Below are 16,271 nucleotides of genomic sequence, written 5' to 3'. Positions count from 1 at the left end.
CCTGGGAATAGCGCTCATGACGCCGCGCGCGGGCTGTTGGAGATGGCTCTTCACATGTAATTCGTCTTCTCTGCATTTCAGGCCCAGCTCTGCCACCCGGCCATCCCAGCGGGGCTGCGGTGATCCCTGCTTCGTCCGGGGGCCCTCCCCCTCCGCCACCCCCCCCAGTCCCTCCGCCACCCATGGGAGCTGCGCCCCCCCCGCCGCCCCCGCTGCCGGCCGGTGCCAGCCAAGGGGCTGGCGGTGAAGACGGGTCGGTGTCGGGGCTCGCGGCGGCTCTGGCTGGTGCCAAACTAAGGAGAGTTCAACGGGTAAGGAGGGGGCACGGCGGCCCCCAGATGGCCTCTTCTACCAGGATTTCATTACAATTCAATCCTGGTTTTGTCTGCTGGTATTTTACAAGCGTTACAAGTGGTTAAAGCCACCATGCTCAAAAAGCCAGGGTAGACTGGTGAGGCCTCGCATAAATAAGTGTCCACTTTGGTAAGGGTTATGTAACCTAAACATAATTATTAACAAACATTGCTATGGGTTTTTTCATCATTCGCCCATATGCACTGCCTCGTCCAGATTGCTCCTGGGTTTATTAAGGTCTGTGTGGGTCTCCTTTCCAACCCCAAACACATCCCGCCTCTGGTTTTGAGCTGTGATTGTGATCGCTGCTGCTAATAATTAGGAAAACTAATCATTAAGGGTGTGGTTCTAAATTAAATTCTTCTCCTTAATTCCAATATTTATTTCTGTCTTAAGCCAGAAGACGGCTCAGGAGGGTCCAGCCCCAGTGGGGTCTCCAAGAGCGATGTCAACCGAACAAGTAGCGGAGGAGGTGGCGGAGGACTAATGGAAGAAATGAATAAATTACTGGCAAAAAGGTTTGTACTTAGACTTCAAGTAAGCCCTAGCGTGAGCTCTGCAGTGAACTGGATGGGACAAGGTGCTCTCATTTTGGGGAGCAATGGGTCACTTCGGTGACTCTTTGCAATTTGCCAGGTCCTGCACAGTTCCTAGTCACCCACATGCCCTGACATTCAATATGAAAGTGAAGGTGTTGCAGCAATGGTACCTGGCGGAGTTTAGCTGTTGTGGCAAAGCCTGCAGTGTCATAACTTTCAAAGACAGTGGCAAATACATTCTCTGTGATTTTGCTGTTTACGAGGTCTATTTTGAAGTTACAGTTTTCAGAAAGAATAAACCACGAAAGGAACCTAGACAAATAAATTTTATGCAGCTCATTCAGCATGCTGGGCCCAAAGACATACACAGAATAACGGGACAACATCTTGGCAGGTAACTTGGTATTGATCCTTAGTGTCTTTTCAGACAGTCTAGCCAAGTTATTCTCTGCCAAGGTGAGTCGTGATATATCAAGCTACCAGATATTTAAAAGCACTCTATTTCAATTATTTTTGCTTTCTCTTTTCCCCCTCCTTCCACCAGTAATGTTCTGTTAAACAGTAATTCACAAGTTCTTTGTGATAGATGTTTCAGTTTTAGCTCTAAAGACTTTTTTTTTACATATGAATAATGAAACAAAATGATGACTAAGATAACAAAGGGTAGGTACAGTCTTATGGTGTGCAGAGATGGAGATTATAAATAACACTGTGTAGCATAAACACAGTTCCTAGTGCAGAGATTCTGATTCCAACTTTCCTCCATGTTCTGGTCATTTCAAAAGGAATTCTGAGCACAGACTGTGGATGTAATCTTTTAGAAAGCATTCAATTAATTCACAAAGCTCCAAATACAGTTTTCCAGCAGTTTGAAATGTCAAATATATAATTCTGTCTCTTTTCAGAATTAAAATAATTTAATAGCTTTTAATACTTATTTTCTGGTTTAACTTCTGATCTACTTTGTACTGCTACATGTCAAAACGGACTTTGCTTGAACTGGAAAATGTCTGTAAGCAAAATAAAATACAGCGAGGAGGGTAACTGGGTGACAAGCTGTGTTTAAACAGGAGATCTAAATGGACATTTCATATGGTTGGATGTAGAAATCCTACAAATGTCCATGGTTCTAGCTTGAAATGTACTCAAGCATGGCTTTTGGCAGTCTTCAAGCATTCAGAATCAAATCCCCTTGCTACCTTAACAAAAGCCCCTGCACTGTGGTGAGCACCATGCTGCTCTGCTCTGGGAATGACTGAGCTGCTTGTCCTTCCTGGGAGCTCCATCAGCAGAGCTGCATGTTCAGTTTCGCTTCCCAAATCCAGGGAAGTCAATGGCCATGAACAAATGTTAGTCAGATGTCAGACACAGACTGTTAAACTGATTTGGAGAGGGGTCATTTTGGCTGTAAAACCCTTTTTCTTTTCGATGACATGGAGAAAGGAGAGAACCTGCACTGTGTTTCAGGTGGTTTTTAGCAAGCTGGCAGCCTGGAGGAAAGGCACCTGGAGGAAGGGTGTTTTTGAAAGTGAGCATGTGCAGTATAAAATTTGCTGAGTGATGAGTGTGGGATCTCAGGGCCCTCTTCTGAGCAGAAAACCACATGCTCAGAAGCAGGGAGTGCACCTAGTGCTGGGTAAGGAATGGAGAAAATGTGTCTGCATGCTCAGGTGGTGTAAAATACCGCTCTCTGGATTTAGTGGCCTCCGTGGGAGCAGCTGCTTGATTGAGAATTGAAGTGCAAGTGTAATAATGTACTGTCACCTCATAACCCACCATCATTTCTAGCCCAGTTAAGTCTGTTGAAAGACATAAATCTGACACTGGTCCCAGCAGGGCAAGTATTTCCCTGGCTCAAGTTCATAACCATTATAACTTTTTTTCCCCCTCAGAAATGCCAACTAAATATTATAGGAAGACTTTAAACATTGTTTCTGATCCGATATCATAAAATTATAAATGCAGTTGAATATCTGAAAGTAATTCTTACAGAGCACTGTGGCCTACAAACACATAAATGTGCTTTACTCCTCCTTACTCCAAATTTACATCCTACAAGCACATGCATGCATATAATAATAAGATAAAAACTCCTCTGTTTTACTCCAAATTTACATCAAATCCTCCTCTGTGAATCCAGTGAGGCATTTCTTTTGGCAAAGATAGAAACATGTCAGTTTATTGAAACTCAGAAGCCTTTCTGAGAGCCATTTGGATTTATTTTTTTTTTCCTTTGAGATGAATTTTGTCCAACTCAGTATCAAGATGAAATGAAAAACCTGTCATACTGGTGTGTTAAAAAAGAGCCTGCTAAGGGTAGTGTTTGCAGGTGGGTAAGGATAAGGATCATCTCAACCAAAAGTCAGGTGGAGACTGGAGCTGCAGTTCCCCTGCCTACAAAGAGAAGCAGTACCTGGCACCCTTGAGTGTTGTTTAGACCCTAAGCAGGGCTTGAAAATCAAGAATTTGTTTTTCATTTTCTTCAGTCAATGTGGCTGGCACCCAAGAAGTTTCACCATGCTTTCTTCAAAGCAAAACAAACATGTTTGTTTACTCACATGTCCAATTGCTCCATGGGTGGCTTGCAGCTCTTTGCCATGTGCTTCTCATGGAGCTCTGCCTCACCTTGGGAAGAGGGAGGACAGAGTGAGGTTTTCACTCAACTTCTGCAGCCACCACCAACACTGCTGGTCCTGGGACTGGGGGGCTCAGGAGTTCTGCTACCTTTGAACTGGATTTGAGACAGCAGTAATCTGCCACCACTCACCAAAGGCACTTGAAAACCCAGGCTGGCGCACTCATTTTTCCTGACTCCTGGTCTCCAGCCAGAGCTTTCCTACCCTGGGCCTTGGCTGAGCAGTGCCCTCTCTTCCCAGGGCTGAAGGGCTTTTCTGACCATCTCAGTACATGGGAGCAGTGCCACAGCCCTTTCTCTGGGTGGGAATGGGGATGGTTGGATCATAGGATGACTGACAGAACGGTTTTGGAGCTGTCTGAGAATATCTCACCACAGCAATTCCCACCTGAGCCACCTGTTGCTCAGAACCCCCTGTGGGGGCTCCTGTGTAGGACTGACGCTGCCAGGTCCTGAGCCCTAGAGAGCAGTCATCCCTTTCTTACCCCATTTCATACCAGCTCTGCTTCTTTCCTCTGCCTCAACACATTTCTTACTCTGCACACCCTGCATTCCTCCATTAAACACGGCTTCAAAATATTGCCCCTCTCCGTGAGTTGTATCGCTAAGGTTTGGATTCCTCACCTCCATCCAAAATCCTACGCAACCGAATGTATTCAGTCTTTGTCAAGTTCTGTAAGAGGAGCTAAGTAAATAATAACTCCCACCAAAGCTTGAATCAGCCTTCCCACAGGCTGCAGGAAGTGTGCTTCCAGAGAGCTGACTGTGTGTCCTGTCTCGTATTCCTTTGCAAAGGAGGAAAGCAGCGTCGCAGTCAGACAAGCCAGCTGACAAAAAAGAAGAGGAAAGCCAAAACGTAAGTAAAAGATTCCTTGCAGTTGTGCTCTTGCAAAAATGTTGATGTTCTGCCTTGCAAAGTCCTGTTCTCGTTCATTGAGTACGGCAGGGAATGACAAGCAGTGCTGACCCTGTAATACACAATCAGTTGAAATAAATGTGACTGTTTCTACCTTTCCTGGGAAGAGCACTGCAGAAACAAGAGTTGCCTTCCTATTTGTGGGTGAGGGTTTGCCCAAACCAGGCCAATTGGTGCTTTCTCATGCTCTGCTCTGAGTATCTTAGGGTACAGTAGAGTCTTGCCCCTTAAGAAGATTAAACGAGCCCTTCTGGCAAGTCATCTTGAGACCAGGTCCATGTTTCTTTAATTTGCAGCTTCAGCTGAGCTGAAGTGGATCATCAGCCATGTGGGGTAACATTGGTTTGCCATCCTTCATGCAAAGAAAGAATCAGCTCACCGCAGACCATAGGGTGCATATAAAACATGTCTCTGGGAGGGAAGGAGAAACAGTTTATTAACTACTAGACCATACAAAAATTAAAATCTGTGTTCATAATACTTACACTGCAGTGAGACTTAAGACAATTTCGGGGAGCTTGGATTCATTCTGTTTTAGGCAGTCTGTCTGTATGCTGTCCATGAAAGCAACTGAGCAAGAGTTTTGATTTGACGCAAGCTTTACACCAAACTTAGTGCTATGATTTTGAGTCCAACATGCAGATTAAAACCCTTCTTTTTACTTGCTGAACCACTGAAGCATGGGAGATCTCTCCAGATTTGGAAGAGGCCAGAGTTAATTTTGTGTCCTTTCCCGTGGGTTGCTGCTCATAGAGTGTCCTTGTTGCCAGACTGTACCCTTGTGAAGGCTGCAAGTTCATAAAGCATCTCGTGTGCCCCATATCACAGAGACATTCCCACCAGAGACAAGATAACAACTGCTCAGCAGGAAAGCTGCTCAGAAAGTGCAGGTCTCACCCCAGTCTGAAGAGTTTGTAGTGAGAGCAGAATAAGCACTGTTTAAGGTGAAAAGCAGCTATTTTTTGCATGGTCCTCCAGGAATGCTTCAAGCATGGAATTTGCTTATTGAATCCCTGGTTCTGCAGTGCAACCATTACTCTTAATCCTGCCCCAAGGCTCGTTTTGAACCATACACTCTGAGATGAAAGGCACCACTACTATTCAGCCTCTGCTGTCTTTCTGCTTCTTGCTATCTCTCCTAAAGCTCTGCAGGAGTCTGCATCCCCATTCTAACTTTTTGGTAGCACCAAACTATTAAGAAGGATGTTTTAACATCTGTTTAATGTGTGTCTTGAGCACACTGTGTGGTGCGGTTATCTTACGTCAAACTTGACGTGATTTTGTTTTTACCATACACAATTAAACCTTTTCCTGAGTCTGTTGTGAGGGTAACTAAATAAAAATGACATGTCAAAAATATGGGTTAATGCTTTATGACCTGCCACTCATAAACCCCATGAAACAAAGTCCAAATCTGTGATGTAGTATTTAATATTCTAGTTAGGAGGAGAAGCGACCGATGTAGTTATTTTATATTCTGTTAGCACCTGGGCTGCTCTCACTGATACCAGTGACTGTGCTGGTGTAAAAGACTGGGATGTAGCCTGGTGTTCCTTCAGATGGCTCTGTTTCCATATTACAGAGAGTTTCTAAATTTGGGGAATGAATGTTTTGTATTTAGATAACACCAGCTGGCACTCCTCAGTGGTAATTCAGCCTGGTTTGCTACACAGGGATGAGAATGATTCAGTGGAATCATGGCAAAGTGTCCATCTTAGAGAAAAAAAATAAAACAAAAAAAAATTTCCATGCTAAATAGTGAGAAAAATTAAAGTTTAAATGGACTTCAACCCATGCTATGGTAGCAGTGCCTATAAAAGGTGCCAGAACAAAACTTGGTTTTGTACCTGTGTGTACTGTAGCTGGTCTCCAGAGCAGATGAGGACTCTGTGCCTCACCTCCATAATTACGTAATGCTCTGTTTTTCTCTTCCTAGGACGATGCTAGCACCTCTCCTTCACCCGGTACACGAGGTCCCACCCAGCAGCAGCAAAATTCATCAGGTATTAAAACGAACTACTGGTACTTTACTTGACCTCTTAATCCAGTCTTCTGCATCTCTCAGGACTCTTGGCTCCTTGTCCTCCTTCAGAGCGCAGCAGTGGTAGCTAATGGAAAATTTCCCTAGTGACAGTTGTTTCAAAAGCTGTACTCAGCAAGAAATGGTGATTTTATGCACTTCTCAGACTCAAAGCTGACTAAAGGGCCAATCAAGTTACAGGGGTCCAGACATACAATTGAGGATTTGCACCGTCAGAATCATGCACCCCAATCCTCTGAGAGCAAATACTTATTCCGCTTTTGGTACTGTAGCTGTCCTGGTCTGTACTGTTGGCGTTTAGGTCTCAAGCTGTTATCCTTCCTTAGCCTAATAGCTTGTTGCAGTAGGCTTAATCTTGAGAGTTACCTGGTGAAATTAAGGAGCCCCTAAAATATGTTTTCCTACGATGATTTGAAATGATTGTATCGCAGTAGATAAGCTGCAAGCCAGCCAGCTTTGCATCAGCAAATCATCCTTGCATCAGCCTTGGCTTTCATACATGCTGAAAGAAATCTCTCCCAGGGGAATGAGTATTTAACCATTCCAGCTTCCTTTTGGAACAAAGCCATTATTTGCTTGTTTGACAAGGGAAGGGGAAGAAGCTAGCAGAAAGGTGAATGCATATGAAAGAGGAACAAGATAAAGAGATTTCCTGGGAGTGTCCATAATTCTTCTAAAGAGCTTTTCAGCACCTCACAGAGGAGCAAATCCTTGTGTAAAAAGCTGTGTGTCATGCGGGTCTCTGAAACTGCTCACTTTATTTTGGACTACTTGCAGCAGAGAAAGTTGGGGCAATAGGAGGCGTTTTCAGGAATGAGGGATCTGTACCGCAGTTTTGGGGAACGTTCTGCTGGCTTGAAATGCAAACAGCATTAAATAAATTTTCTCTGTGGAGATTTCACTTGAGGGGGTCACACTTTTTTTTTCAGGTACACCCACATTTTCTGCCAACAGACAAGAAACATAAGCCTTTTTCACTTAAAATACAAATAAGTATTCTACTGAATAAACTAAGCCTTGCAGCAATTAGCCTGTATTTCTTGCTATCAGGGATTTGTGCTTTTCTTTGTACCGTTCCAATTCCATGCATTTTTAGTATCATTTAAGTGTCTGGTCCTTAATTAAAAGGATCACTGAGCAAATCTTTGCCAATGCTTTCTCTGTGATGTAGGCAACCACCCTCATCCAGCACTCCTGCTTTCCTGGATCTTTCTAAGTCATTCACCCCCACTGAATGAAAGCAGTTGTATAAAACAAGCAATATCAGGATTTTTTTATTGATAGAGAAGAAAAAAAACAAAACAAAACAATAAACAGTAACATTTCAATTTCTTTTTTACAGACTCTGGGAAGAAGCCATGGGAAAGGAGCAATTCTGTTGAAAAGCCTGTATCTTCATTACTGTCTAGGTGAGCCGCACAGGTTGTCCCCGTGGCTGGCTAGTAGTTGGGATGGTCACGCTGTCCCCGTGGCACCTGCACAACTCATGTCTCGTTTCATTCCATTGCTGTAGAAATCCATCAGTGGTGAAGAGCTGTGAAGCTAAGAGCCCCACACAATCCCACGTGTCTTCTAGGTACTGGCTAACAGCCCGGCTTCTTAACCGTCTTGGCTTGTCCTTTGGCAAATCCCATCATTCAGCACTGGCGCTCGTCTTCTGTTGTGTCTGTACTCACTCTGTTACGGTCTGCTCTGTCTGTCGCTGCACAAAGTGGGAACAGGGTGATGGTAGAGTGTGTTGTGGGAAAGCCTTGTTCCACAGAAACAGCCCCCTGCTCAGGTGGGCACGGGCATCACAGGAATTAATCACACAGTGCTTATCAGGCAGGGGCTGGCAGGGTGCTGTGCGAAGTAGAAAGGAGGTTTAGGAGCACTGGTTTGCGGTAGGCTCAGGATGACCCTGCTGACAGGGGAAGTTTTCCTTGCCCAACCTCAGCAGAAATCCAAAATCAATGACAGAAATGATCCGAAGAGCCTACAACTTGGAGAAGGGTGGTTATTCTCCTGTCTGTGCAGCTGCAACAAATGCATGAGAAAGGGGGAGAGCAAAACTTGGTGCAGCAACTTTTTAACACTGAGCTGTGGAAAGCGCCAGCCAGCAGACTGGCATTCAGAAATACGGGGTACAAAAGCTGGCAAGTGTCAAAAGCTGAGAAACCTGAAGCAGGAATCCAGCAGTCCCATCAGCCACGCTGCAGGGTCATCACAGAGATTGAGATTAAGGTTTGGTGTTGCACAGCTAAAGAGAGACTGCCTTTTGGGGCTGGCCCAGGAACACCTCGTGTGACTGCGGTGCTGAGCACTGAGACAGGTGGATACGTTGAAGGAGGAGGTGGAACAGGGACTTGTGTGTGGTTAGCACTTACTGCAAAGAGATGCCCCTTGTTTTGCACTGTTACTTGACCACAGTGCGAACAGTATACAGAAAATTGCCAATGGCATCTATCTGCACGTCCTTCTTGCTGTTACAGATGCTAGAACATATCGTGCACAAAAACCAAAGTATGAACCAGTGTTACTAGGACAAAATGTAGTCAGCTCTCCTAAGACCAGTGGGACGCCTTGGCTGTAGGAAATATGTCTGTTTCCAGTTGGTATAGAAAAGACTATTCATTCTTCTTGCAAACAGAAATGAAATATAGGCTATTTAAAGCAGCCACCAAGCTTTTGCCATCTCTCTTCTACAATGCCATTCCACCATGGAGAGGTTCAGAGGGAAAACTCCATTTCTAGTTGAACGCCTGGCAGTAGTTCTCAGTGTTTGCTGCTCATCTGACTTTTGCAGGGGGAGTAGGGCACGTTGCAGAAGCTCTCAGCAATGGCCTGTTTCCTTTCTGACCAGTTTGATGGCATTTGTATCTGTCTTAACTGTTAACCTAGTTGTGAGATGGTAGCAAAAATATGAAGGGTTTCTCAAGAAAAGGCTACAAGACCAAGTGTACCCACAGAGGTGGCAGGATCTCAGCCAGCATGGGCCCAAAGATGATGGCAAAGTTATTTGAAATCTTCTCTTTGAATTATTTAGCATGATTCCTTTCTGAGATGTTTTAGAGTTACTGGTTAAAATGGAAAGTCTCACAGCTTCAGCTTCCCTATGGTCCTTCGTCAGCCATCAGCAGAGGTCAGCTTGTGGACGAATACAGTCCTGGAAGACTGGTAATACTCACGTGTATCAGGCAGTAAGGGCAGATTGCGGTTGGTTTGGGGTCTAGACAAAGTGCCGGTGCTGCACAGTGTTATCAGCAAGCTCAGCTCAAGCCAGGTCTTTGAAGCAAAGGGTTGTTGGGCTATTCTTTTTCCAATCATCTTTTGCTAACCTGTATGTTACTGTTATTTTAGCAACTGATTAAAGCCTAGGTGCCAAGACAAGGATGCTGGTATCTACACTGCAAATTCTGTGATAAAGTATATTGTTAAGTCCTTTCAGTATTTTCTAGTTTAAAATTATTGAGTCCCCCTCACCCTCAAAAAAAGAGTCCAAATTAAGTTTGGGCTCAGCCTTGGCATGTATTCTCCATGCTGTGGGCAGTCCAGGAGCAGCCTCCCCGAGGGCCGGGGTCAGCAGGTGGGTATGGCTGGGCAAGCATTGCAAGCAACTAACAGGCTGCTTTTTTGTCCTTTTCTTTCCTTTTTCAAGGATGAAGCCAGTGAGCAGCAGCAACGACGTGGCTATGGATGCCTTAGATTTTGATCGAATGAAACAGGTGAGTCGAAAGGTCCTTGGCACTCGGATTTGGCGAGCTACCCATTTTCCCCCATGCATGCGCTGTACGAGCAAAACAGCTGTTCAGTCTGCCGATTTCCTCTACAACTAGGTGCTTAGAGAAGGGGTAGCTGGTGAGCAGCACGAGAGCACAGTCTCACTGCTATTCGAGCAAGATGCCTGTACAGAAATGTGCAAATAAATATGCCAGCCTCTTCTGCAGCCCTGGCTGAGAGCAGCGCTAGGCTCCGAGCACCAGCAGAGGCGGGGGCACAGCACAACCGTGTTAAACTTGCGTTTTCTTCCACCGGTTAGAAGGAGATTCTGAGCAGCTGACTTGTGTTTTGTCTCATCAGGAAATATTGGAGGAAGTTGTAAGAGAGTTACACAAAGTGAAAGAGGAGATAATTGATGGTAAGAAAGAGAAAAATTATTATTTTTCTCACCTTTATGACTAATTTCCTGTAGATAAGATGATAGGCACGGCAGGGAGTTCCCTGGTGTTCTCAGACTTGCCTGAGCAGCTCTGATTTATATACACAACCGAAGGCCATGCATCTACCTTAACTGATCTTTGATTGTGACACTGTACTCACATCCTTTATTTTTATGCTGTTGACAAGCATTTTCACCCCAACTTGTGAGAAATTCACCGGCCTGTGCTTCTCAGAGGTGGGACTGGGAGAAATGGCCAGCCCGTAACCCAAGGCACATCAATTGATCACAGTCAGAGAGCGTGAAATCACTTTTAACTAGCCTGCCAAGCAGGAGGACACAAAGGTAGCTACCTGGAAATCCTTCCCGAGCATCCTCCGTAGGCCTCCCATGCTCAAAAATCTGTTTCAGCCCTTCACTCAATCTGAATAGCCATGTACTTTTCCAACTCGGTGAAAAGTGCAACAGCTGTACTAAAAGTATCCACATTTTTTTTATAAATTGCTCTGCAGTTGATGACAAAATGTATTTCTCAAGGCCGTCATAAGGTAGCATAATAACACTATTACTGACACGCACAGCAAAATACCTACTTGATGCCTGCGTTAGGGCATGTGAATGTAGGTCCATGCCCATGCCCTGCACTCCCCATCTTAGCTTCATACAGAAGGGGAAATAGAGGAGACTGTGAAACAGCTAAACCCATGCCCCCTCCCCTTGCCCTACCACCACGTGCCCACCATCAGCTGGGCAGTTTGGGGTGAGGACGCCCTTACTTGTACGCTACTGCCCCAGCAGCTTGGCCCTCAGAGACTCCCCGGTTCATTCCAGTGCAAAATAAGACATCCATTATAAATCGCAGATGCAACTTCTTAAGCCACTACTGCAGTTTGCAAGCAAACAGCTGACTGCTTACCCTTACCATCCGTTTACCCTCCACTCATCCTTTTACCGGCGCGTACGTTCTGCACCCTCTGTACTTAGCGTTCTCCGCGCGCTGGGCATGACGTTATGCACTAACTTTGTGGTTTGGTTTTCTAGCCATACGGCAGGAGTTGAGTAGGATCAGTACAACATAATGACTGCAAAGCATTTGGACGGTACTAAGAATGCTAGGAAGAGCGGATCATTTCTAAGTGTACCAAGGTCACGCAAGATGGTGAGAGAGGACACCGGCACTGTCTTTGTTCTTATACCCTTTTTATTAGCAGACTCAGCACACTTTGAAGCTTGCTGCTGCCTTGGATTCGCTTCATTTTAAAAGTCTTAATCTAAAGAATATTAAATTTTAAATTTCTGGATTTTTTAGATTTCATCTGACACTGCACATTGGATTTGTCAGCCTTTTTTGTATTTTGTATTTGCTTATTTAAATGTATTACCTTTCTTTTTAGTAGTAGATAAGAACACACGTGAATCATTTGCTTTTGATAGATGACTTCAAAGTAATTTTACTAGTAGTCTGCAATGTAAATGAAGATCCTTTGCCAACAGAAATGTATTGTGGCATCACCAGAAGAAAACAGAGACATGTTAGTTGTCAGCCAACAAATTCTTTGTCTCAGAGTTATCACAATATAAAAAAATGGTACGTCAGTGCATCACAGTATCTGTGTTCATATTGGTAATAAACTGTTTATTGTCCACATGGCCCTGCCTTTGTTTGTTTCATTAATCGCTTCAGTTTCCCCACCTCAATGCCACTTGAATGTGTTTCCTTGCTGGCACAGGGAGGATGGGAGGAAGGCAATGAAGACACGCCCTGCAGCTGCAGCGCCACGGAGCAGGAACGGAGAGCCCGTGCAGAAACCTCAGTGACTTTTTGCTGGTCAGTGAAGGTCAGTGGCTTATGGCTCATCTCAGGCCACCACTGTCCTGCTGCATCTCCTGCCATCAGTAAAAAAATAAAAACACAAAACAACAACAACAAAAAAGTACCAGTCCCATCACCTGCACGTGTAAGAGCTCCTAGTAAATAAAAGGGGGTTGTTCATCTGGAGCAAGGCTACAGAAGGCATTAGGGCAGTGCTGAAATCACTGGTGCAACACCTCTGAACTAGAGGCTTAGGGGTGTCACTTGTTAATATTTCACACGTTTCATCTGTTAACGCTGTGCAGCCTTTGATGAGCTTTATTTCATGGAAAATGAAGTCTCATATCTGAGTACAAGATGCTGCGTCGGCACAGCTGAGCACTTAATAGCATGCACCCACTTGTATCTATATCAGGTCACACTTTTTTTTTTTTTCTTTAGTGCCATTCTTCCCATTCTTTAGTGCAATCTTGGGAATTTCTGCTCGACTTGGTTCAGCGCAAGATTTACAAGGCAGCAGCCACGATACCATCTTCTCAACAGCTTTGTGTAAACGGAAGACGCAATCAGAGTTCAGCTATTGAAGTCAGCCCAGCATTCCCTGAGCCCCCTGCCTTGCTTCAGGCCTTCCTGAAGATTTCGTGTTGAAGGCCACGTCCCAGGAGCTGCTTCAGGAGCAGAGCCCTCAAGAGGCAGTGGCCGCCCCCAGACCTCGCAGAGCAGTGTGGCAGGATGGGGCAGGACGGACTGGGCAGCCTGCTCTGGGTGGCCCTGCTTGAGCAAGGGAGGACCAGGTGCCCCCCAAAGGCCCTGCCAACCTACACTGTCTTGGGGATCTGTGTGACTGCCTTCAAGCAACAGGACACCCAGGCAGGCAGGGGCAGGGCGGGCTCGCAGTTACTTATAAATTTTTATCTGCTTTGGCATGGAGAGCCCGTGGTTATGCTTCAGCAGCCTTCAAAGCAGCCCCATTTGTCTTTCAGAACCCTTCTTTTTTTATTTTTCCTTTTTTCTTTTTTTTTTTTTTTTCTTTCTTTCTAGCTATACTGTAGATTAAATATGGGAATATGGGAGAAATTTAAACTTATTTCAAACACAAGCTCCAGGCCTGATTTGCGCTGGCTGTTTAGTGCCGGCTTCCCACTTGGCTGGCTTAGCACAGTGGGACAGAAGTCCGTGTGGGAGATAAAGCTGAAAGACACTGATGTGCAACACAACACTGCAGCCCCAGGACCAGGAGGAAGAGACTTTCTGGTGGGAAGAACACAGCCAGGCATCAGTAACGGTGAAGATTATTATGGTCAGCTGCATAAATCTCACACAACAGCCGATGTGTTCCTTAATTATAAACCCATTTAGTGGCACACCTGACAATGGCAAGTACTTTCCTAGACTGCTGCCTTGCAGGTGGTCACAACTGCTCTGTGAAACTCTATTTAAGGTTGAAGATGTTTGAGGAACTGCCATGGTTTGTGTTTTGCCTCAGAGTATTGCGTTGTGCCTAAGGTCAGCAAAAACTGCTGCCACTCAGGCTGTGTGCGGCCTGGATGCGGTGTGCCCCTACGTTAACATCAGCAACCTGCTGAACGCGAGCTTTTCTTACCCTCTGCTATCTCCACAGGCCTCCTGTAATTAAGACAACGAACTGAAGTCTGCACAGAGCTGCTTAATGGGAGCAGAGCCCTGAGGTGCACGGGGACAAGCAGGGGGGCCTGGCTGACAAGCAGTGACACCTCATCCCCCCGCCAGGCGCTCACCCTGCTCTACACCCAGCCGTGTCCCAGGGACAGGGGACAGCAGCAAGGAGAGGCCTGGGGCTCTGCCGGGTTCCAGCTGATGCCCCACGCTGCTTCCAAGCACAGTTTAGGATTAGCAGGGGTCAAAGCCGGTGTTTTGGTGGCTCTGGTGACAGGAAGGCACCAGGAGGTGGTTGCAGTTGTGGCACTGCCAGAGGATTTCCCCCTCACAGCATCTGCTGTAGTTTGCCTGTTCCTGCCATAGGGCAGGGTGCCCCTCCGGGCTGTGCTTGTTGAGGTTCTGCTGCCACACAGCAGCCAGGGGCATTTTAGAGCATCAGAAACCTGAAAGGGCATTGACCTTCTCTCTGACCACCCACACAGCTATTTGTCCATCGTTTCTCCGCTTCTAACATGGCCACACAACGAAGGGGATCTGGATTAATTTTTAAGTGAAGAGAATAAAACCATACACAGACCCTACGTTCTCCTAACCCAGTCCCATTTGCTTTGTATTTACAAAAAATGAGCAGCCACAGAGAGGACAAGCCCACAGCCTTCTCCAGCAGCAGCCACACTCATGGAAGCTCAGCTTGCCCCGCACACCCGCAGGCCCCAGTACTTCCAGCAGCTCCCAGTCCCTGCAGCAAGCAGGGGCACTGTGGCACAGCAAGGTGGGACCACGACTGAAATGCTGATGGGAGGCAGGGTCAGAAGCGGCTGACAATTTTGGTTACTTGCTCCCAGTTTATACCAGAGCCTCTGTGTCAGGATAGGCTGGTAATGTGCAGATCACGAAGGTGACTGCATCACGGAGCAGCAAAGGGAACCGGAGAAAGGTCACTCCCCATGGAGGAGAAGTACAAAAGTCAGATTGAGGAACACAGCATAATCTTTATTATGGTTTTTATATTAGCTTGCTAAATTGGCTGAGAGTTGAGCACCAGCTTGCTAAGGACAAGGGAAGCTGAATACGATGACAACGTGCCAGCAGCACTGAAGTAAATTAATAAAAAAAGCCAAGCTCCCTGACACGAGCACTGACACAAAGAAGCTAATGGGGGCTTCCATTACCAAAGCTTCTTTTATGGGGAAAAGGCACACTTCAGCGAAGTGGCAGAAGAAATCTGCCCTTCCTCTTCTCTTCCAGAAGCCCAACCCAGGGACCAAGCCAGGATCTGTGAACAAACTGGTGCTCAGCCCCTGCGTCACAGAGGATCCTGCACTGCTGAGCAAGCCTGGCTATTGACCTGACTGCCAAAACCAGAGGAATGAGGAAACTGCAGGAAAAAGAAAATGTAGGTGGAGGAACCCAAATTGCCACAGGCTACCTCAGCTGCCTGTTGTGCCCGGCTCCTGTAAGGACAGAAGACTGCACCAGAATGACTCACTGGATCCAGGGCTGTAGGAGGGAGGGACAAAACTGAGTTTATTGGGGAAATTGGGCTTCCCAGGCCTAACAGTGTATTCTGAGGTATCAACATGACTGTAAAATAATCCTTCCCTTTGTAATGTACATGGGTTTCCAGAAGAAAAAACAGTCAAAACCATTAGAGGGATTAAGCTGTCAGGTTGTTAGAGGACCTTTATAGATCTGTTCTCCTTTAAGCACTTGGTAAGGACAGAAATTAGTAGTCAGCTTTCCAGAGCGCAGGGAAGAGCGAGTATCATGTGCTTCCCATTGCCGAGTCTCCACAATTCATCCCTGCCACGTAACTATATTGAATATTAGACCCTAAGAACAGAAATGGTTTGAGAAAAGGTTTAAACAAAGTTCTGGAATAAAGGACAAACAGCAGCTACTAAAATAATGATCCAAATGTACAAAAATACATACATTTTACATTTCATATACAAAATCTCTACCACCAGCCATTGTCAGGCATCAGACACTGGATTAGACAGAAGTGTGAGCTACAGGCACCCTTGTGTTCTCTTCTAGAGTATCATTTGCTACTGCACGCCAGTCATCCCTGCTTCCATGGTCCTGTGCATGCAAAGCATCTACATCACATCTGGCACGAAGAGAAACCTGCCCTCAGCTACACACAGACACACACACACACACCAAATATTCTCCATTTGAAGCCATGGGAAAA

The 16,271-nt window shown here is 45.8% G+C and overlaps 1 protein-coding gene across 4 annotated transcripts in view; it reads left to right on the top strand.

The window, feature by feature from the left end:
* The window catches only part of EVL (Enah/Vasp-like), a 140,861-nt gene extending 128,587 nt beyond the window's left edge, over nt 1-12,274 (top strand). For 3 of the 4 annotated variants that reach the window (XM_032187988.1, XM_032187987.1, XM_032187986.1), the window contains exons 6-14: nt 82-311; nt 751-872; nt 4,324-4,384; nt 6,381-6,447; nt 7,828-7,894; nt 7,999-8,061; nt 10,123-10,189; nt 10,545-10,602; nt 11,665-12,274. In XM_032187988.1, the coding sequence (XP_032043879.1) occupies nt 82-311; nt 751-872; nt 4,324-4,384; nt 6,381-6,447; nt 7,828-7,894; nt 7,999-8,061; nt 10,123-10,189; nt 10,545-10,602; nt 11,665-11,702 (773 nt within the window). In that variant the 3' untranslated portion in view covers nt 11,703-12,274. The remainder of the gene's footprint in view (nt 1-81; nt 312-750; nt 873-4,323; nt 4,385-6,380; nt 6,448-7,827; nt 7,895-7,998; nt 8,062-10,122; nt 10,190-10,544; nt 10,603-11,664) is intronic. The other variant, XM_032187989.1, reaches the window with a different exon arrangement.
* Nucleotides 12,275-16,271: the final 3,997 nt, after the last annotated feature.

This window comes from Aythya fuligula, chromosome 5 (genome assembly GCF_009819795.1).
Source record: "Aythya fuligula isolate bAytFul2 chromosome 5, bAytFul2.pri, whole genome shotgun sequence".
Classification (NCBI taxonomy): domain Eukaryota; kingdom Metazoa; phylum Chordata; class Aves; order Anseriformes; family Anatidae; genus Aythya; species Aythya fuligula.
This window is presented reverse-complemented; position numbering and strand designations above follow the sequence as displayed.